This window comes from Centruroides vittatus, unplaced genomic scaffold (assembly GCF_030686945.1).
Source record: "Centruroides vittatus isolate TY-2023 unplaced genomic scaffold, ASM3068694v2 contig_329, whole genome shotgun sequence".
NCBI classification, from domain to species: Eukaryota; Metazoa; Arthropoda; class Arachnida; order Scorpiones; family Buthidae; genus Centruroides; species Centruroides vittatus.
This window is the reverse complement of record NW_027122113.1, coordinates 4,561,251-4,584,820: the sequence shown is the minus strand read 5'-3', so window position 1 is coordinate 4,584,820 and position 23,570 is coordinate 4,561,251. Positions and strand designations below refer to the sequence as shown.

Sequence of the window (23,570 nt, the reverse complement as noted above, 5' to 3'; positions counted from 1 at the left end):
AAGAAAATTCTCCCAAAGAAAAATATCTGATATCAACACTATACGTGGGGCCTCCCTAATTCAAATGGGCTTCGTGAAGCTATAACATGCCACTGTTATTAACTTATTTCATTTTTTTTTTTTTTTACTTTGTTATATGATTCTTTCAAGTTATGAAAAGTAATAAGATTTACATATTAAGATTTTTGGACTGCAATTTGTAGACCTATAAATTCTCACTTTCGTCGATCTGTCTTTCCTTAATTTCTAGAACGGAACCCGATATGGAAACCTTAGGGGCAAAAGAACTTAAGAGGAACTTCCGATGCAAACCGGAAGTTGCGTTAAATTAAAAGCTTCCCCTGGAAGGTGTTAGAAATATGACTGGCACAACTGTATTGTTAAAGGAAAAGTGTGATGTGCAGGGGCAACCCACTACTATTTTGAGGTGAGGATATATTTTAAATTAAAAAATTAAAAATTGCAGCCCAACATTGTGGCCATGTCACAATATATAATTGCTTGTTTTTAAAGAAAACCATTTGGTAAATAATATATTATGATAGACTCACGTTAGCATCGCTACCCGTGAAATCGCCTTTAAGTATTGACGTTAACAGTTGGCCAATAGTCAATTTTTTCCTCAGAGAAAGTTATACACCATATCAATTGTTAAATTTCACTATATACTTCATTTTAAGATTGCAGTTTCTTTTTTTCTAATAATTTTCATGAATTTTATCCATCATAATCCTGGAAGTAATGTTATGTTAATAAATAATTTTGCTGGTAGTTTTAAAAATTATATTTTGTTCAAACAGTAATAATAATTCTGACAGTTAATGGGATATCACCATTAACTAATATTATTTAGTATAATGTATATACTTTGTTAATGGTAGTCATTAACTTTGTTTTCCTACACCATGGTTGGAGAACCTGTGACATTTTGTGGTTTCTAATGCTAGACAAAATATAGTATGATAAAATTCAAGACAGCAAAATTAAATCTACATTATGAAAATATATTTCCCATTCTCTACTCCTATAAAATATGTAATTAAGTATAGTTTATATTATTGGTGCATGTATATTAAATATATATAATTATGCAATCTGCAATACATTGTACAGGCTCATTAGGTCTTTCTGAAGTAGGGTGAATCCTTCTAGTTAGAAAAGATTCCTGATCTCTGCCCTGCAGTCAAGTATTGTTCTCTGCTGAGACATTTAAAATGATTAAGGATCTCATATTCTCCATATCTATGTCATGTACTGTACAGTGGATATCAGTCCATGATCATTCTTAGGATAAAATGGATGAAAGAATGCAGTGTAGTGTAGTGTGAGATCATTTCTTACCTGAGGTACTGCAATAAAACATGGCAGTTAATCGTTATTTAGAATTTTTGCTTCCTCTGCAGCAGTCATCCAAAATGGTCAGCATCCAATGCAGCAGCAATTGGAAGAAACTACCTGTTTTGTCAGAATTGAAATTGTCATCTGTGCTGTACTTAAATATTGTATCTTGTCTGTAGTCCATGCACATGCTATGTGCAATGAAACATCAATGTTTCTCTGCATAAGGATTTTGAGATAATTCCATACTTTTCACAAAATCCCTGTAAAAAGAAGGAACTGCCCATGGGACAGTGGCATACTTGAACATCTTGAAACCAGATGAAAATAACTTTCTGCACATCCTCAAACTGTGTGCTATGCATTTTATTCCTGCTGGACTCAACATTGGATCTTTTTAACATTTTTCAATGTTGAATGATCTTTTAAAATCATTGACAGAATGGAAAGGGTGATGCCAAACTCCCTTGCAACATTAATTTTTTACTCAGAATCAACTTCTTGTAGAAAGAAGCTTTTTAAACAATGAAAATTGGTTGCATTTTTTCCCCTTTGACATATTTCATTATGAAGTCTGCCAAGATTACTTTCAGTGACTGATGGATCATAACTACAGCGTAGTAAAGTATATTACCCATTTGATACTAAAATAGTGTAAGGATTCATTGAATATAAAACACTTATTTACTTTCTCCTTCTTGTAACTTCCTAGTATCATCTCTGTACTCATCTTATTTGGTGGTGGCTTTCCTGTCCTATGGTCTGAAAGGTCCTGTTACTGGTGTCATCCATCTTTTATAGGTTTTCACTGGGTACTTCCAGAATATTTTAATATGGGTAATGAATAATCCAGACCACCCACCACACAAGCCCTGACCTAAGACATCTTCTAGACATGCCCCTTTTGCCCAATCATCTATGGAACTTCATAATCATTTTCATCCAACCCATCCCAGTGTTTTGATATATTGTTCAGCATAGTGAAAAACAATTTGGTATTCTGAAATTTATATTGACAGTTCTTAAGCCAAGTCTTACAGTTGGCCAACTTGGACTTCAAATTGTTTGCTATATTGAGGGGTTATCTGTATGCTTAACAGTAAAAAATAAGCACTGTCTCTCAAATACACTTTTTAATGTTCTTTAAAACTATATTGTTTGATTTTAAACAAGTACAACAAATCCAAAAAATAAATTTAAATAGTTTGTTGTCATAGCAATTACAATCATATTAAATTACAAATATTATTAATTACAAGTATTAATTCCTTACAGATATAGTAAAATATAGTATGAAAATTTAAACAGAATGAATCTTTATTTATTTAAAACATAAATTTTACAATAATTCATAATTTATAATCTGTTTTTACAGTTATCTCTATTACATTAAATATGATAAAGAAAATTTAACCTAATTTTATTGTGCTTAATTAACATAGGGCTAATTAGTCCAAAATGAACATCAAGACAAATCAAACTCTGAATGCCAGTTTTTACAAAATTTAAAATTAAAATGGTCTCGGCAATATAAAAGTAAAGTATAGTAGTTTACTGACCATTTATAGAAGAAAATGTTGCATGCTTTTTGTCATAATGGAAATGTTTGTTAAAGCAATGTAGTGACAAAGTTCAATTCCAACATTTTCTAAAGGACTATCCCCATTATCAGTTACAAGTATCGTAGAGTAGAAAAATAAAATAAATTGTGTGTGTGGAGCAGATAACCTGAACAATTAAAAAAAAAAACATTATTTAAAATTGATTCTAAAATATGAATAAATATAGTAATGATTTAAAATAAATTTAATCACTTCCAGCCACTTACCAATGAGTTTATTATCCACAAAGTAATTGTCATATATACATGTCACATAGCTGCTGTAGTGGTATATCAGAAGCCTAAATGATGTCACATAACTCCTGGCTGTAAGTGTTCACAATCAGTTAAAGCTATTAAACATGTAAAAAATAAAATGTCAGAATCATCAATGTATTCAAGAGTTACATAAAAGAGTTGAAAAAACAGCTATTTTTAATATACAAATAAGCAAATTCTAGTTAAGCTTCATTTTCATCAATTTATATACGTATTAATAAAAATGAAACCATATGCTAAGAGAAATAAAACAACTTCTTGAAAACAAATGGTTTATTTAAAATTGTTGAATTTTCTAAAATTTAACATTGGGTTAAGCAAAAATAAGTGTGTTAATTATAGCTTAGATAGAACTTCTGTTTATATAAATGACATTCTAGATATTAATGCAAATAAGTCAAGTGTAGTAGTGTGATTTCATTTGTGTAAAGCTGTGGATTTGAGTATTGCCTGTTGTTAAGTTACATACTGTACTTTATGAATGAGCAATGGTGTTAAATTGCCTCAATTGAAAATAATTCTTAATAAGGAAATATTACAAAAGTCAAGTGAAATCTTAATAAATTAAAGTTTTAATTTTATATATAAAATGGATTGTTCTTAAATTGGAAAAGAAATTTTCCTTCATCACAATAATACTTATATATGTAAAACTGTATAAGTGTGTATACTATTTGACTAATTGAAATAACAAGCTAAGAATTAATTTTTTTTAATAAATCCTGTTATCAATAGGTAGAAATTATAAATTCATTTTAAATTCTCATTGATAATTTTACAAGATTATATTAAGATTTAAACTCTCTGCTAATGTTTTTCTTAAATGTTTATAATTTATCTTGATATGAGATAAATATAATTTATTCCAAATATTTTTCTACACTTTTATAAGACATGGAAAACAATCTTATTCTCATCTGATTTGAATATGCTATGGTATTAGAATGAAAATAAAAATGCCTGACCTTTCTTTGTTTTGCTTCTTGTTAATTTTCTTAGCACAAAAAGTTTCAAAGAGATTCCGTGTCTCTTCGGAAAGTGAGTTATAAATTTGAAAATGATACTTCTTCCTAGAATAATTTAAGAATTTAAATATTAAGAATAGAAAAGATCAAGATGATTCATTAACTAATTAATTAATTAAATATTAAAAAAATTTTCTAATACAAGACATTTATTGTTTTATTGAAAACAATATAAGACAATACACAAGCTAATATTATTTATAATCCGATAATTTAATTCGATGCTAACTGGAAACATCCTTAGATATTTTTAATAAAAATTTAAGACATTTACATTTAATATTCTATCGACAATTATCTGATTCTGATCGCTTATAAATAAAAAACTTTATATTGCCTGCGTTATTCGGGTTTATGTAATTCAAGTTTCTCGAAAAATCTCAAAATGGAGCAAAAAATAACTCGCGATTCCAAAAAACTTTCAATTCCAAGATGGCGCCGGCAATACGAAATCGAACGAATTCGAATATGTCGAACGTTACAACAATTGCGTCACGCGTTACGTCATATGTTCTACGTCAGAATATTAACTAATTGCAAATGTTTCGTTAATTAAATATGCTAAAAACAGTCCATTTTTTTGGTAAAATATCGTTAAGAAATTTATGATAAATAGAATTATTAAAACGTATTCGCTATCCTTACAAATTACAGACCGCAGATTTAGGCTTAAAGCGTATATAATTGAAATTAAGTTATTTAATTTTGATATCTTATTAATCGACAAATATTAAGTTACCTACGTTTCGTAGGCTTTCGTTATTGAAATTTGAACGAAAAATGTCGAAATGGAGCAAAAAATAACTCGCAAATTCCGGAAAACTTTCAATTCCAAGATGGCGCCGGCAATACGAAATCGAACGAATTCGAATATGTCGAACGTTACAACAATTGCGTCACGCGTTACGTCATAAGTTCTACGTCAGAATATTAACTAATTGCAAATGTAAAGTCCAACAACTGCCGAATTATCGGGCTAGCAAATGGCTATAGTAATATTAATAATTAAAGTTAATTTGCTACTAGAGTTAGGCTAACTCTAGTAGCAAATTAACTTTAATTATTAATATTACTATAGCCATTTGCTAGCTCGATAATTCGGCAGTTGTTGGGCTTTATATGTAACGGGTTAGTTGTTGTTTATTTATATAATTGCAAATGTTTCGTTAACTAAATATGCTAAAAACAGTCCTTTTTTTGGTAAAATATCGTTAAGAAATTTATGATAAATAGAATTATTAAAACGTATTCGCTATCCTTACAAATTACAGACCGCAGATTTAGGCTTAAAGCGTATCTAATTGAAATTAAGTTATTTAATTTTGATATCTTATTAATCGACAAATATTAAGTTACCTACGTTTCGTAGGCTTTCGTTATTGAAATTTGAACGAAAAATGTCGAAATGGAGCAAAAAATAACTCGCAATTCCAAAAAACTTTCAATTCCAAGATGGCGCCGGCAATACGAAATCGAACGAATTCGAATATGTCGAACGTTACAACAATTGCGTCACGCGTTACGTCATAAGTTCTACGTCAGAATATTAACTAATTGCAAATGTTTCGTTAATTAAATATGCTAAAACAGTCCATTTTTTGGTAAAATATCGTTAAGAAATTTATGATAAATAGAATTATAAAACGTATTCGCGTATCCTTACAAATTACAGGCCGCAGATTTAGGCTTAAAGCGTATCTAATTTAAATTAAGTTATTTAATTTTGATATCTTATTAATCGAAAAATATTAAGTTACCTACGTTTCGTAGGCTTTCGTTATTGAAATTTGAACGAAAAATGTCGAAATGCAGCAAAAAATAACTCGCAATTCCAAAAAACTTTCAATTCCAAGATGGCGCCGGCAATACGAAATGGAACGAATTCGAATCAGTCGAACGTTACAACAATTGCGTCACGCGTTACGTCATAAGATCTACGTCAGAATATTAACTAATTGCAAATGTTTCGTTAATAAATATGCTAAAAACAGTCCTTTTTTGGTAAAATATCGTTAAGAAATTTATGATAAATAGAATTATAAAAACGTATCTCGCGTATCCTTACAAATTACAGACCGCAGATCTAGGCTTAAAGCGTATCTAATTGAAATTAAGTTATTTAATTTTGATATCTTATTAATCGACAAATATTAAGTTACCTACGTTTCGTAGGCTTTCGTTATTGAAATTTGAACGAAAAATGTCGAAATGGAGCAAAAAATAACTCGCAAATTCCGGAAAACTTTCAATTCCAAGATGGCGCCGGCAATACGAAATGAACGAATTCGAATCGTGGAACGTTGCAACAATTGCGTCACGCGTTACGTCATAAGTCTACGTCAGAGATAAAATATTTCAAGTATTTTAATTGCATTTTTGAAAAAATAAAGGATGGTTTCTTTTTTATAAAATTTTTTCCTCGCATTTGGCAAAATATTTGTCAAATAGAAAACTTCGCTGAAAAAAAATTTATTCAGATATACTGTACGTAATAAAATCACCTAGCTGGCACACAATAAAAAGTAATTTTTAATAAAACAGGCGTTAGTATTTATTTTCTCGATTGTAATGTGCATATTTTAGGACGTTTTTGATCTTCAAAATTAGGGTGTACATTATAAGCCAGCACAAAGTCGACTTAAATGCTTTCTCGTTGGTTATTTGTTCCTCACTCCGCTCGGCAATTCGTGTGTATTGCGTTATTGTTTTAGATTTTCCCACTAATTCCGTTTTTGTTTTCAAGGTGTTTCGTGGTTTTCTGAATTTAAAGCAATCCCAGTGAACAATGTTAGGAAGACAGGTCACCATGAAGCTAAGTTTAAGACAGCAAAAACCAATCTTATTGTAGAAAATTTCTTCATATTAAATAATTTCCATGTAATCTTTTTCAACAGTACTAGAATTTTTCTTTGTTCCTTGCAGAGCGCAACTACTTTAAACCATTGTCACTTCTTTTCGTTTTATGTCTTGCAATATAACAACTCTCATAACAACAGATCATTGCCGCCAGAGGCGGTCCTTCCACTACTTCCGAAGCTCACCCGATCGCCGCCAGAGGCGGTCCGGAAGGATATAAAAAGACGGTCCGACAGGTGCCACTCCCTTTTTATTCTTGACTTTTTGTCTTCGAATGTCAGCTGTTTAATCAGGGCGAACCTTGAACTCTTTGTGTGGCGAACATCACCACATTGGTGTCCCGAACGTGATCCAAATTTCAATCCAATCTCATCTGGATATTCACGCCACCAATTCCAGCAATTTTTTTTTCCTCCTCATAATCGGATTTACCGTTTATTTTATGTTATGACATTTTTGGTCGATCACATGGCCACAGAACAATTTTTTAGTAATTTCCTGTGTCCATGCTAGGTAAGCGTATCATTTTTTCTCGCTTATCGGAATTCCGTCGTCTTGTACGCCCGGCTATCGAACAATTCGTGCGTTTTACATTTTAATCGATTACTGCGCCCTTATCCCTTGTTCTGGAAATCACCATGTCGCTCAACGATCAACCGGACACAATGGCCGTTAACGTAACTCGGGTCGCTGTTAAGCCTCCGCCGTTTTGTAAGCCGAATCCGACGTTATGGTTCGCGCAGCTAGAGGCACAGTTTGCCATCTCCGGAATCTCCGCGGATTCAACCAAATTCAACCATGTGATTTCCGCAATCGAATTTGATGTGCTCAACTCAGTCAGCGACTTGATTTTACAGCCACCGACCAGCGAAAACTACGAGTCCCTCAAGAAACGCCTCATAGATCTACACTCTGAGAGCCAAGAATCAAAGATTCGCACGCTCCTGCAAGGATTGGAGTTAGGAGACCAGCGCCCATCACAGCTGTTAACACGTATGCGTGCTCTTGCCGGTGAGACGGTTGGGGAACCTCTACTAAAATCCTTATGGCTATCGAGACTACCAGCGAACACACAAAGTATTCTTGCCGCGCTAAGCGAGGAGCTACCCAAATTAGCTACGATAGCCGACAAAATCTCTGACCTGACGATCACTCAAAGTGTAAATTCTGCTTCGAGTCAGCAATTAACGCACCCTTTCTCGTTAGAGCTTCAAATTGAGCAGCTTACCAAGCAAGTAACGGAGTTATCGGCCATAGTGCACCGCGAGCGATCACGTGAAAGGAACAATACACGTCCGTCGTATGACACCAGGAAGCGCAGTCAGTCCCGAGGCCGTTACCGCCGGTTCAAAGAGCCGACCAATAATCAATGTTTTTACCACACTAACTTTGGTGAGAGAGCCAGGAAATGTACGCCTCCCTGCTCTTTTCAAGCCGCGGGAAACTAACAGAGCGGCCGTCTGGGGCCAACAGTTGCGACCGCTCGATTGACCGTATTTTCATGGCCGACCCGTCTACAAACTTGAGTTTTTTGGTTGACACAGGTACGGATGTGTCAGTGATTCCGAAATCTCTCTCCCCGCAAGCAAGAAACCCCGGGAAGCTAGTCCTCTTTGCTGCCAACGGAACGAGAATATCGACTTATGGCACTGTGAAGTCCCAAAAACGGGTTAACATTAATTATTTATATTAGAAGAATGTTAAAACGAATGTAGAAAATCGTCCATTGTTAAAAGGGACAAAAGCCGATCAAAGATCGTATTTGACGCGTTAGTCATTTGAAACCGCGACGCATGAAAAAAAAGGAGAAAGATGTCGAAAGACAAAAAGGCCTAATGTAAAATAAAACGCAATAATTGTAATGAGTAATGATTGTAGACGAATGTCCTCCAGTATAGATGGACCTTTGACAAGTCGCTCGAATACGAAATTTAGATCATTAAAATTAGGAAAAAGGGAAAAGTTAATTATAAAAAGGAACTTCATATCAAAGCATTGAATTTCAAAAATCTCTCAGACTAGACAACAATAGGGAAAATATGAACGCAAGTTTCAAAGTTCCATCAATTCTTTCCATCCTGAGTAAACGGAGGGTGTCAAGTAAAATTCGTCGAGGCGGCTCTTTCTCGTTACTCGAACAGGGGTCGTTTTTCGCTTGGAAACAAGCGAGGGACCAATCGAGAAGAGAGAAAGGAAGGACGTGGAGCCAATCAACATGAACAATACGAAAAAGAGAGATAGGAGTAATCGCCGAATTGGAAGGACAAGAGACTTTTCCGAGAGGTTTCAAGGAAGACAAGAGGCGTTCCAAGGTGTCCATCGAAAGGTCCACCGACGCCAACCGACGAGTCGCTGCACCAGCCGCTGCCCCGGGGCCTTCTATCGAGCGACGATAGGAAACACATCGGCACAAAAACGTTCGAACGTTCACCTTTGTAACGATCTGTGTATAGTGTGAGTTGTTTTATATTTAAATAAACGGGTTTCTTTGTGAGACACTTATTGTCTGTGTCATCCTCCCTTACACCCACACGCGAACGACCCTAGACCATCCTGTCGCGGGATTAACGACTCCCCCCTAAAGGTCGGCGAACTTACAGCACCAAGCTGCTAACGCTGGACTTTAACCTTCGAAGGAGCTTTCCATGGCCTTTTATCATCGCCGATGTCACGCAACCGATTATAGGCATAGACTTTCTAACCCACTTCGACCTCTTGGTGGACGCACGACAAAACCGTCTCATAGACGCGTCCACGCAGTTCAAGTCTAGAGGTACGGAACGCCCCCAAACCAACTGTAAATCTCACCATCATCACCGTTCACGGAGATTCCGAGTTCCAGCGACTGCTGGCAGAATTTCCTTCGATTACGAATCCCTCGTTAGTGGCAGCGAGAAGCAACAACGCTTTTATTTTCCATCATATAGAGACAACAGGCCCACCAGTATTTTGCAGACCGCGACGCCTTCCCCCGGACAAGCTCAAAGCTGCCAAGGCAGAGTTTAGTTACATGCTACAGCAAGGCATCTGCCGCCCATCTAAGAGTCCGTGGTCAAGCCCACTACGTCTGGTTGCCAAGCGTAACGGTGACTGGCGTTCCTGCGGGGACTATCGCCGTCTAAATGCCGTCACGGTGCCTGACAGGTACCCAGTTCCACACATCCAGGACTGCACGCAAGTGTTAGAGGGGTCGACAATCTTCTCTACACTTGACCTTGCGAGAGCCTACCATCAGGTACTGTACCTGTCCATCCAGCAGACATCCCGAAAACGGCAGTCACAACACCTTTCGGGTTGTTCGAATTTCCGGTGATGACATTCGGTCTACGTAATGCAGCCCAGACCTTCCAGAGGTTCATTAACCAAGTCCTCATTGGTCTGGATTGCTGCGTACCTTACTTTGACGACGTGTTAGTGGCATCAAAGAACCAAGAAGAGCACATGCGACATCTCGGAGAAGTTTTCCAACGTTTCCTCGAATACGGCGTAACCTTAAATCCTTCTAAATGTTCCCTAGGTCAGCAGACCGTGACTTTCCTCGGCCATACGATTTCAGCAAAGGGTGTGAGCCCCGTCCCGGAAAGAGTTTCATCCATTCGAAAATTTCCCGAACCTACTACCAACCGAGAACTGCGCCGTTTTTTGGCAATGCTAAACTTCTACAGACGTTTTCTGCCCAAAGCCGCGCACATGCAAGCACCACTCAACTCTTTCCTAACAGGAAGTAAGAAAAATGACAACACAAAAATCCGGAAGCGCGATTGGCATTCTCTCAATGCAAAGAAGCGCTTGCAAACGCTGCTTCGTTAAACTTTCCATCGTCCACGAGGCCGCTTGCACTTATGGTCGACGCTTCAGACACGGCTATAGGTGCCATCCTGCAGCAGAAGTACCAAGGGGCATGGAAACCTCTCGCTTTTTTCTCCAAGAAGTTGACGACAGCACAGCGAAATTACAGCACATATGACCGTGAGTTATTGAGCGCCTAAGCAGCTGTGAAACATTTCCGGCACATGCTGGAAGGTCGAAACTTCATCCTTTTTACGGATCACAAACCGCTGACCTTCGCATTTCGTCAACGCTCCGACAAAGCTTCTCCGAGACAACTTCGCCGCCTCGACTACCTATCACAATTTACAACAGATATTCGGCACATAGAAGGCTCTCACAATATACTTGCTGATTCTCTATCCCGTATATCTACGATAGACATGCCATCGCAGATAGACCTGAAAGAACTCGCCAACCAGCAGCAAACCGACAGTGAGCTTAACGAACTGCTGGACAAGCCAAATTCCACAGGGCTGTCATTCAAACCGCTTTCAGTCGATGACTCTACTTGCCAACTCTACTGTGACGTCTCGTCGCGGACCGTACGTCCCTATATACCGTCATCGATGCGCAGAGAGATATTCGACATGCTGCACAACCTGTCGCACCCAGGCATCAGAGCTACGATTAAGCTCTTACAACAAAGATTTATTTGGCCATCCATGAAAGCCGACGCCACTGCCTGGACTCGCTCCTGCCTGCAGTGCCAACGGTGCAAAGTCACCCGTCACACCTCAGCTCCTCTCGCCAATCTATCCATGCCAGACGAACGTTTCTCGCACGTTCACATCGATATTATTGGACCTCTACCTCCATCTCACGGATTTGCTTACTGTCTGACCTGTGTAGATCGCTTTACACGTTGGCCAGAAGCAATTCCCATACCAGACATCACAGCGGAAACAATAGCGAGAGCATTCTACTCCGGATGGGTCGCTCGCTTCGGCGTCCCGAAGCAGATCACCACAGACCAAGGTAGGCAGTTTGAGTCAGCCCTCTTTCAAGCGCTAGCCAGCCTAATTGGTTCAAAACGTATTCGCACCTCTCCCTACCACCCAGCCTCCAACGGGCTGGTCGAGCATCTGCACCGTCCACTCAAAACAGCACTAAAATGCCACGCTACCGAGAGGTGAACTGAAGTGCTCCCGACCATCCTCTTGGGTTTGCGCTCTACCGTCAAGGATGGAATCAACGCCACGTCAGCAGAGATGGTATATGGAACCCACCTACGACTTCCGGGAGAGTTCTTCGCTTTGGAATCATGTTCAGTGATTGACCCAACCTCCTTTGTCGGGCAGCTACGCGAAACGATGAGAAACCTGCGTCCAGTAGCGACGACTGCACACTCGAAACGTGCAGTTTTCGTCCACAAAGAACTATCCACCTGCAGTCACGTATTCATTCGTCGTGACACAATTCGCAAGCCTCTACAACCCATTTACGATGGACCATACGAGGTGATATCTCGACAGGGAACGGTGTACAAAGTCCGAATCGACGGACGAACGTCATCCATACATGTCGATCGGCTGAAGCCAGCCTTCACGCCATCCTCCGAAGTCGGAGCCGATTCCGACATCCCAGCTCCAATCACACCGTCCCATACTCCAGTCCAGCCAGTTCCAACCGACACGTCGACCCCCACCAAGGACGCCGCACCGACGACAACTATCCGCTCCTGACGTCGTGTCCGGTTCAACTCACGCTTCCTCTAACTTCTCGTGCCTTCGGCACTTGGGAGGGAGTACTATGGCGACTACTTCCGAAGCTCACCCGATCGCCGCCAGAGGATCGCCGCCAGAGGCGGTCCTTCCACTACTTCCGAAGCTCACCCGATCGCCGCCAGAGGCGGTCCGGAAGGATATAAAAAGACGGTCCGACAGGTGCCACTCCCTTTTTATTCTTGACTTTTTGTCTTCGAATGTCAGCTGTTTAATCAGGGCGAACCTTGAACTCTTTGTGTGGCGAACATCACCACATTGGTGTCCCGAACGTGATCCAAACAGGATCCAACTTGTCCCTCCCTGGGATGGAGTAAAAAATCTCACAAATTATCATCATAAATGTTATTGAGATATGTAACCTTACACCCTGGATTGTGGGATGCTGTGATGCAATCGATACTGTATTCAATAGCCTATCTGTGATAAACCCAAACAAGTAATTATTTGTTTCCAAGCTTTGTTTCTCCTGGAAAATTTCTACAGACACCCGTGCTTGCATCTGTGTTCAGTTTAAGTTAAAATAATGCTTTTTTTTCTAATACTGTAAATAAAATTATAGAAATGTCGAATGATTCATTTATTTTAAAGTAATGTTATCTGTATATTTGAAAATCCAAAGAGGAATTTGTAATGATTGTCGCCCTTTGCACCCCAAATAATGCTATCAGAATGTCTTAATTCACAAATTTCAGAAATTTTCCACAAAAAGTGCTTAAGCTTCAAAGCGGGTGAAAAAAAAAATTTCTGAAATTTTGCAGGGTGGTTTGATTATAAGGGTGATCGAGAAATTGACCAACTGTTGATGTTTTATTTTTCAATGAAGAAAGTTAACGAAATTAAAAGAATTAAAATTCCAACAACAAGGGAAATCTTTAATTTAAAATACATGGTGTTTTTACCTACGTTTCAAACATATCCGAAGTGCAATATATGCAATACATGGTGTTTCCATCACATATATAAGTATAATATTTAATTACATTAATAAAATCAGTAGTAAATAGCCAGAACGATAATTACATCAAAATTTTACAAGAAAATTCTAAAAACAATTTTTCTGAAAATTCTTTGTAAATCTTAAATATAAACATTTAATTTTGTATACAGTATATCCAATGGTCTCCAAAGTGGGATGCGCATACCCCAGGGATACTCAAATTGATACTCGAGTTAAGCCAAGTTTCCCTTCGAAATGATGTTAAAATCTGTCTAATCTCTCAATCATCCTTCCGAAGAAGTAGGCTCAAGATCGCTTGCGATCATTCAGGGAAAAAATTCAAATTGCGGGTAGCGAGAAATTTGGCAGGAATTATGTATTTACAGTGAAAATTTCGCAACATTTTCTCAGTAATTTATTCCATAAACATAGATATTATATGTACATTTTTTAAATTTATTTTAAGTGAGATTCATTTAGACTCGTCATTTCTTCCAATTCCTTGTCCTAATATGTATTCGAGTATCCAAAAACAATAGATTTTTAAACATGTAATAAGAGGTATGCGGCACCGGTCAAAACACAATGTTTTTATTTTGTGTTACTTAATCAAAATGATTTGTACAGTATTATATTATTCAGGGTATTTTCGTCTTCGGGGTACGCCATCAAAAACGTTTGGAGATCAAATTGCACTAACCTATACAGCAATGTTTTTCAACCACAGTATCGCTTAATGCAATCGGCTTTGAAAGGGGGGTGGTTGTATTGATAAATGTAGGTCAACACACTTCATTGTACCGATGGTGTATATTTGATTCTGTTTATATGTTATTTACACTATTATAATAACAATGCACAATACTAAGGGATTATTACCTTATTATATGAACGATTATACATGTATTTTTTACTTATTATGGAAGTACTACAATAACCGGACGTACTTTGTGTTTTAGAAAGATTTATGGCAGGAATGTTCTGAAAACAAGCATATTCGTTACATATGAAAAATTTACATATAAATTTACTAAACTCAGACATAAAATAGATGAGAATAATGATTTATAATTGTTTGTACATATTTGTAGTTGACAAACTATCTCCAAGAATGTGTGGCTTCTTCCATGAAAATTTCCACCCCACAAACCCGAGTCGATGCTTATTCGTTGAAGACTATTCATTTCGCTATAATATATCTTTCAGAGCTCAACAGGCATGTGAACGTGGATTTTATCGTCTAATAAACAAAACAAGAGTCTCCCATACACTTAGCATGATAAGGAGGAGTTTAGTGGATAAATTTATAAATACGGGGTGTGAACAAATATCATATTCGTTGAAACACACTTAGTTTATGTAAATAAAGATTAATCAATGAATACATCGCCACAACAAGTTAACTGGTTCGGGGAAATTGTATACGTTGTATTACGCGCAGTGCCGTGTTTCAAAATAAACCATACTAAAATAAATATTTTACTTTTATACAATAATTTTTAGTTTTAGTTTAAGTTTCATTTATAGTTTTATTTGGATGTGTAATGTATATTCAATTTTCCACATTACCTGATTATAAGTACAAATTTATAAATTTATGCTTTCATTTCTCTTTATTATTACATGTAAATAGTAAAATCTATTTTTATATCATTAAATTTATGTTCATTTTATGTTTCATCGTGTTTATTTTCTGTAATTAGTTTTTAAAGTAAAAATATCGAACTTTCAAAAATGGCAGCTTTCCTGCAATGCTGAGAACTTCTACGGAGAAGCACTAATCGCAGACGTTGCCCCTGCCCCTGTAAAGTTGTTTATTTAGAGGAAAAGGTGCAATCCAGGCACCAACTTCTACACCTTCAGAAAAATTAACAAAAAAATTTTTTTTCCTAATAATACTTTTTCTCGGTAATAAAAAAATGGGAATTTCTCTATATCCTTATTCTAATAAATACAGGAAAACAGGGATTAAAGAGGTTTCGTGCAATTTTAAAATCGTGTTGTATAAATATTAAATAGTATAAGTATTGTACAAGTATGAATGGAATATTAGCGAGGTTGAGGTCGAAGTTTTAAACGCGAAAACGTGTACGTTGGACGTTCAGCGCCACTTTCCTGTAAGCCTAGAAGTTTGACAATGGTATTTGGAAAGTCAGTGGAATCATGCTCGACGTTCCAAACGCCATTGTCAAACTTCTAGGCTTACAGGAAGGCGGCGCTGAACGTCCGACGTTCACTTTTCGCGTTGAAAACTTCGGCTTCAACCTTGCTATTACAGAATGTTATTTCATACAACTATTTGAACAGAAGTGAAACTCGTTTGCTTTTCAAGATTGTCTTCCTTTAACTTAAATTGACTACTAATTTGTTTATTAATTACATTTATACGCTATATTTATGGAACACACACATTTTACACAAACTTGTGTCTATAGAGCTAGTGGAACTGAGTTGAGCGCCACCTGCACGCAGGCAAAAAAAACTGCTTCAGGAAAACACGTGCGTCTTTGTGTTAGATACGTACTGAAACGCGGTGCTTGTTTTCTTCCTGTGATAATGAACCACAGCTTTCTGCCACACAAAACTTCAAAAAATAACTGTTGTGTGGTCGGTTGTAGTGTTACCTATATTACTGCGCCTCAAGGTATAAAGTTTTATTCGTTCCCGAATGAACAATACCCTGGGAGGAAAGAGAAATGGCTGGCTGCAATTTAATTCCTGAGGTTAATTATATAATGAAGATGTGTTGCATTCTAATCTATCTCCTATTATAAAATCTTAGTTGGCTCTATTTTAAATTTAGTTCTCTAATGTAAAGTTTAGTAATTTTCTTTTTTCTTTTATATTATTTCGTTAATCTGACAGATATTAATTGGCATATGATGTGATATTTGAATTTAAGAGAACTGTGGAAGAAAGGAGTAAGAAGCAAAATTAGTATTTTGAGGAAATGAAGGTAAAAGTTCTCCCTGTTAATACAATACTATTAGCTACTGCTATGGTCTTATTGAAGCTCCTTTATATATATGGTTAGTTACAAATTTCATTATTTACCATTCAATGGATATATAGTTTACTTCTTCACACCACCCTTTAAATTATACAAAATTAAAAGTATAATAAATATCAGAATATTGATACTGCTCAGTCCTAATGATCTACAGTCACTTCTCGAGTTACGACCATTCGCACTTACGACAAAAAACTTTCATAAAAGAATTTTAAAAATGTATCAATTTTTTATAGTTTCGTCAAATATACATATATGTATATCAAATATCAATTTATACATATATATATATTTATTTATACATATATATCTTGCACGCTTCTGACGATTGATTGCGTCATCTTTAGTTTTGTTGTACCCTTCGCGAGTGCTTGTGTAAGATGGCTAACTGTTTTGTTGTAAGTACAGTAACTTCTCGACTTATCACCATTTCGACTTACGTCCGAAGTTGCGGAACCGAACCCCGTCGTAAGTCGAGAAGTGACTATACAGCATTGACTAATGCAGGCATTCTTTGACCGTAAAGTGCTGAATGTACAGTACGTATATATTATATATTATTTAAATATATAGTTATAAATAATGTATAAATTTATAATTTATCAAATTTCTATTTATTAAAATATATATAGTGTTACATGTAACATACAAAATTCATACAGGATTAATTCATGTATTGCAAGAATGCTATTACTCCTCAACAACAATCAAATGAACAAACTGTTGAAACAAAAGTAATGAACACGAAGTACTAAACTTTAAAATTGTCACATCGAAAAGTCACTGGTAGGATCATCATCATCAGAATCTTCCTTGCTAGAATGTTTTTGTATGATTGAAGCAGATGATGGTTTCCAAGTGTAACATTTTATCGTTGTTGCTTTTAAGTAGCTCCTTTGCTAATAACAGCGCTTCACAGGAATTGGTAAGAACTCGATTTTGTAGTTTAGTTTTTATTAAATTTAATTGCAAAAAAATACGTTCAACCGCTGAATGAGGAAGCAATAAAAACATCTATTTACTGCCAAAGTAAAGTAAAAAAAATATAGAAATATAGAATAAAAACGAATGTTTTGAAAGGTACTAAATTGAAAGGAAAGGTTTAGGATTTCATGAATAGTACTAGGAAAATGGTGTTGGGTATCTTGGTACTGGAACAAGTAAAAACGTACTAGATTAGTATAAAAATACCAGATGAAACAACACTGGTGCCGGCTTTGTAGCCCCGATTCTGTTACCCGGCGTCGCCGCTAGAGGCGCCTCGATTTAGTTTCGTCGTTCCTTCCACTAGCTCAAATAACAGGTAGGTCTAGTAGAATCGATATATAGGCCTAGTATTTAGATCACACGTTCTTTATTTGAATTCGGAATACAAGCTGTATTAACTTAAATTTTCTATATAGCAGAGGAAACGGAGAAAAAATAGAAAGTACAAAGGGATAGATATATGAGAGGAAAAAATTAATAAAATGTAGCACTGTTAGTGGCAGTGGCGTTTCCTATTCGGCTAGAATTTTTACATATGTGTGTTCTGGCATAAAAGCGTAAAACAGAAATTGGACTGAAAGCTGATTTCTGATTCAGTTTTCTGCCACACAATTTTACGCATGTGTGTTCCTTGCCTAACAAGGAAGAATTTTGAAATAAATTTAAAATATTTTTGAACAATTTTTTTTATTGAAAACTTTGTATTTGCTTTTAAAATGACATTTATATATGTTAAATCTCTTTGGAGGGCATGCTAGTAAAAAATGGGGAATTTTCAGTGAAAATGCAGGACTTTCATATGAAACAATTTATAGTGGTACCTCATACTTCGAACAAATCAGCGTTCAAATGCAAAATTTGACAAAAATTCTTCTCCGAGATTGAACAATGCTTTAAAGTTCAAACTGTGCGTGCAGTAAAAAAATGCGCTCGAAGCATAAACGCGATCATTTGTGTCATTGTCATCTCACACTTTCCATATTGCGTTATGCTTGTATGTTTTCAGTGCTTTTTTCGCTTTATTTTTGATTTGTTTGGCTATATATTGTATTGTGTGTTATTCATCGATTTTTAATAATTTCTTCCTGCAATTTTTCTTTGTCGACAGCTTTTGGGCATCCCGTACATCAAGTATCCTTTAGTTCAAAATTTCTCAATGGAAACTTCTTAAACCATATTTGACACGTTCGAAGTTTACGGGAATTTTTACCATACACATTACAATTGTAGTGTTTGAACGGCATTTATATCCTTTTCAAAACTCATAAAGCCTAATATGCTTGCTATGCTTTTTATCATAAGATATTACAACTTGATTTTATTCAAACAAAATGTAAAGTTTAATGCAAGATCCTAAAATGTTAAGATGCCAAACTCCACCATGTTAACCAATAAATTTTCATTTTATTATACAGTATTTATGTGTATTATTTATAGTTTTTATGTCTTAATTTATTGTCAAGACATTTCATTCTGTTATTTTTACCTTAAATTATGTGAATTTGCTGTTTTAAGTTTATTGAAATAGCTGATGTTTAGGATCTGAGATTGGATTAATTCCACTTTCTATTATTTTTTTATTGGAAAAAATTACTTCGAACTTCGAACAATTCGGAGTTCGAACGACCTCCTGGAATGAATTAAATTCGAAGTACCAGACACCACTGTATTTCATTTCATAAGTATGTTTTAATAAATTTCTTTAATAATATCGTTTAAAAGTTTTTTGCTGGATCTTCACTTGTCTTTGCGTGTTGCGGGATTTCGTTCAAAAATGCATGACAGTCCCGCATTATGCTGGATTGTCATGCATTTTTGCCAACTATCATTGTTGCCAACCCTATGGCTAATATATGTATAATTATGTATAATTTTATTTTTATATAAAATATTATATATATTATTTTCAGATTATTGTATCGATTAAACTTATGAAAAGAGATATGCCAAAGATTCTTTGTAAAAATATTCTTTAATTATATGGATTATTTTATTTTCTTCGACCTGCGTGTTTATAAATTCATTATTTTAACATCGTTATTCGTTCAATTTGATTGTGAACAAGCCAATGACATAGTTCGTTTCGTATAAAACGAATTATGTCATTGGCTTGGTTATTTAGCTGTTTGCCTCCTAGGTGCACCCATAAATTACCTTTAATAAACATATAATATAAATATTACAATAACGTTATCAATATTTTTTAAATTATTTTTCTCGTTTCTATAAACATTTCTTATTTATCAAATCCTACTTGATTATTAAAAAAATAAAAAAATAAAAATTAGACAAAAAACAATCGATAATTGTTTTTAAACAATTTCTTCTGTGCAGTCTCTCTTTCAGTTAATTTTTAAAAATTAATCCAAAACATTTTATACTATATTTAAAATTAGATAACTAAATTAATATAAATAATTTTTTATATAATCCCACTAACCCCATTCCTTCATTTTTATATTAAAAAAAAAAAAAAAAAAAAGAAAGAAAGAAATCCGGCTTCGGCCATCGATCCCAGTTCTTCAACCTTGCAGTCGACCCTATAAATGGTTTGACTTATATTTAATTTTAAATTATTTTATAATTTAATAAATTTATAAATAAATAAAATTATATCTTAAATAATAAAAATTAATAAATATATATATATATTACGCCTATCTTTTGGCGAGATCTGCATTGCATTTATACGATTTGTCAGTATTTATAGAGGGCGTTAAAGGCCATGTTCAGATCGGAGAGAAAATTCGTCTGCGGAAGTGTCAGTTTTTTTAGTTTGATTGATATAAAGTATTTTATAAAGTGTTTTTATTGATAATTTTGTTACCTTTTGATGAAATGCAGACTGATGAATCTGTTCTAAATGTAAAATGGCGGATCCACAGTTCGAAGAATTTCGCCTGATTTTCGATCAATTGCCTCAACATATTAAAGCTCCTTCTCACTGTTACAGGTATAAATATGTCTTACGTTAACCTTTTATTTAGCGTTTTAAAATCATTATTATGGCGTATAATTCCACGTTTAGTTCGTTCGTAATTAAATATTTAGAAAAAAATACGGATGATTGATTGATTAAAGTCATGCTTTCGTCAGGAAAAATCTCAATATTAGTCTATGAAAAGTGTAATGAAAATCAATATGGGTGATGTATATGCCGAATCGACTTGTGTATATATTAATAAATATACAATTATCTCAGCATATATTTTGTGTTTGTTTGATTAAGCTTATAAATATGAAATGAATCAAATTGAAAACAAATTTTATAAGAGAATTAGAAAATATATGTGTGGTAAAGTACTTATTTACACTTGTGCCAGTGATTATGAGTGGTTGAAAGTGGGAAAACGTTGAATTTATTGATAAAAAATTCAAATTAAAAAAATGATCAAAAAATTATATGTATATTTTTTTCAGTTTTTACAAATTCAAAAGTCAAAATAACTCAGTAAAAAATGACTTAGGCCACTTTTGTGATCATTGGCACATTTATGGAAAAAAAAAATTAACATTTAATAACTATAAAATCATCTGTTTTTGATTAAATTATTGTTAAATGAAAACTTGCATTTTTTTAAAAATTTTTATTCTTACGTAGCTATATTTATATATATGTAATATATCTGTAGGCTTTGGCTATTAGTTTTAGACTTATTACGCCACAATTTTTTGGAATCTTGACTTGGGCTTTTCTCTCTTTATCTTGAATTTATTAAAAATAAAGAGAACAAAGCCCAAGTCAAGATTAAAATGTGGTGTAATAAATTCAAAGCTAATTGCTAAAGATACATAGATATATAAGAATAAAATATTTAAAAAAAGGACAAGTTATAATGAAAGATATAAATAGGTTAAAAAATTGCATTTTTTAAATTAAGATTTTAAAAAATCTATGTAATATCATGAAATTAACTGTAACTGATCTTCATCAGTTACAGTTAATTTGTGATCGAAAACATTTTAATGAAAATTTAACAGTATGCTGGACACATTAAAGGTGTGAAATAGATTTAATCATGAAATTAAGTTTATAAAATTCTTCAAGAACAGATTTGTAATGAGTTTAGATTTAATTCTAGAAATGCTGTAAAATCTAATGTAAATTTATAATCAGCTCACTAAAGCTAACAATATCTCATTATTACATTTACAAAATAAGAAGCAAATGTATCGAATACATTTGAATTATCCATTTATGTGTACTATATTTCATTGATGCCATTCCAAGTAAAGTTTGGATTAAATTATATGAATAATACATCTGAACTGATATATAATGATTGTGTTTAATTGGATTTGTCTAATGCTGTAATGGAACCAATCTTTGATCTACTGAAGATGAAGTATTATTATTATGTATTTAATTTTATTTAATATATTTAAAGTTCTTATTATTTTTTAATTAAAAAAAACTTTCTGTTTTATGACTGTATGATGAAACAGTTGCCAAAACATTTAAAATTGTAATAAATTATGTTTTGGTGCATAAACAAATGAAAAATTTTTAGCATGATTATAAAATTTTTATATCAAACTTTATATATTATTTTTATAATATGAATCTCAATAATTAATGTAGTAGATGATTTAAAATTATAAAAGAAATATTAAGTTATATTCTTTTATACTCTATTGATATACTAATTCAAAAATGATATATTAATATCTAACACAAATATCTAATAATTCTGCATTAATAACTTATCATCATTGAAAACTTTTTGATTATTTTGTCTGCAGTAAATAAGCCGTTAATACAAGTAGTGTTTGCTGTTGTGATTGGAATAGAAGAATATTAGAATGATTGAATATGGAAAATATTTTTTAACCTTCAATAGGCCTACATAGTTTATCATTTGAGGAATATTCAGAAATATATCTGAATTATAAACAATAATTGTCCTTTCTGAATTTGTCATTAGTTTTTCGTAAGATTATACATTATAAAGTTTTTAAATAACAATAGTTAGTGCTTAAATTATTATTAATTGAATTTTTTCTAAGAAATAGCATATTTAACTAAAAACTTAAGTAAAGAAGCTTGTTTATTTGAATACATTTATTTTGATAAATACTTTGGATTTTTGCCAAGTTATTTTAGTTCTTTTATTTTTTTTCCTCCCTGCATCTTAATATGTTTCTACTAAACACAATGTTGTTACTTTTTCGTGACTTAACTGTTTTTGGATATATATTTTGATATAACCTTAATTTCCCTAATTTGACTTTATCTAATTGATTTAGAAATGTTAAAGAATCTAATAAGATTAAATAGATTAACTTTAGTTTTTAAATGAAATTTGATTGAATTGTGAAAACATCTGAGGAATAATCTAAAATAATTCAGTACTATTAAGAATAACAAAATATTGATTTATACATGATAAAATTTATTAATTGAATTTTTTTTATTTTATTGTTATTTTAATTATCAGGAAAGTTTATTAATCTAGTATCTTTAATAATTAAAATTGTAAAATTAAAAATGTTAATTCTATTTACCAAAAGCTTTTTATTATTTAAATAATTATTCATTTCAATCTGTGATTTGAAAATATGACATTATTAATTTCAACTGTTTTTCTGGTACACTATTTAGGGAAGTGTCTTACTTGTCAAGTGAGGTGATATATAAACAATTGTAATGAAAAAACATTTCTATCAGTAAACATACACAATACAAACAGTAATATGATCATTCATTCACCTCAATGTAGGGCGCATGCTCTTCTCTTGGTATCACTAAAGTTTGTTGCTAGCAGTTTGTCATTGTAGAGATCTCCCTTTTTAGAAGTGGCTATAGTTAGCTAATTTTTTTTAATTTAGAAATTCTCCTATTGAATACTAAGTGCAACTATTAATATATATAACTAATTTACTGAGATGATAAATGTTATTTAAGGTCAATAAAAATAATATAGGATGGTGGAAAAAGGATTAATAAAAACATTTTGATATTTAGAAAAGATGGGCAAGGAAT

General features: G+C 33.8%; 3 protein-coding genes across 7 annotated transcripts in view; all 3 read left to right on the top strand.

Annotated features, from left to right (window-relative positions):
* Window positions 1–7,711: 7,711 nt before the first annotated feature.
* LOC136973858 (uncharacterized) lies at window positions 7,712–8,708 on the top strand. The gene has a single exon (XM_067268639.1). It carries the CDS (start codon window positions 7,737–7,739, stop codon window positions 8,544–8,546), a length of 810 nt encoding a protein of 269 aa, XP_067124740.1. The 5' UTR covers window positions 7,712–7,736; the 3' UTR covers window positions 8,547–8,708.
* Window positions 8,709–12,137: 3,429 nt separating this feature from the next.
* LOC136973893 (uncharacterized) lies at window positions 12,138–12,611 on the top strand. The gene has a single exon (XM_067268671.1). It carries the CDS (start codon window positions 12,138–12,140, stop codon window positions 12,609–12,611), a length of 474 nt encoding a protein of 157 aa, XP_067124772.1.
* Window positions 12,612–20,261: 7,650 nt separating this feature from the next.
* Window positions 20,262–23,570, top strand: part of Aplip1 (JNK-interacting protein Aplip1) — a 30,632-nt gene continuing 27,323 nt past the window's right edge. For 2 of the 5 annotated variants that reach the window (XM_067268607.1, XM_067268609.1), the window contains exon 1: window positions 20,302–20,540. Coding sequence is in view for 2 of the 5 variants with exons in the window: in XM_067268606.1 (XP_067124707.1) it covers window positions 20,458–20,540 (83 nt within the window). In the remaining 3 variants the exon portion in view is untranslated. Of the gene's footprint in view, window positions 20,541–23,570 lie in introns of all 5 variants that reach the window. The other 3 variants (XM_067268606.1, XM_067268608.1, XM_067268605.1) reach the window with 3 other exon arrangements.

Coding starts and splice junctions, on each gene's coding strand:
- LOC136973858 (XM_067268639.1), top strand. CDS start 7,737: ATGTCGCTCAACGATCAACCGGACACAATGGCCGTTAACGTAACTCGG.
- LOC136973893 (XM_067268671.1), top strand. CDS start 12,138: ATGGTATATGGAACCCACCTACGACTTCCGGGAGAGTTCTTCGCTTTG.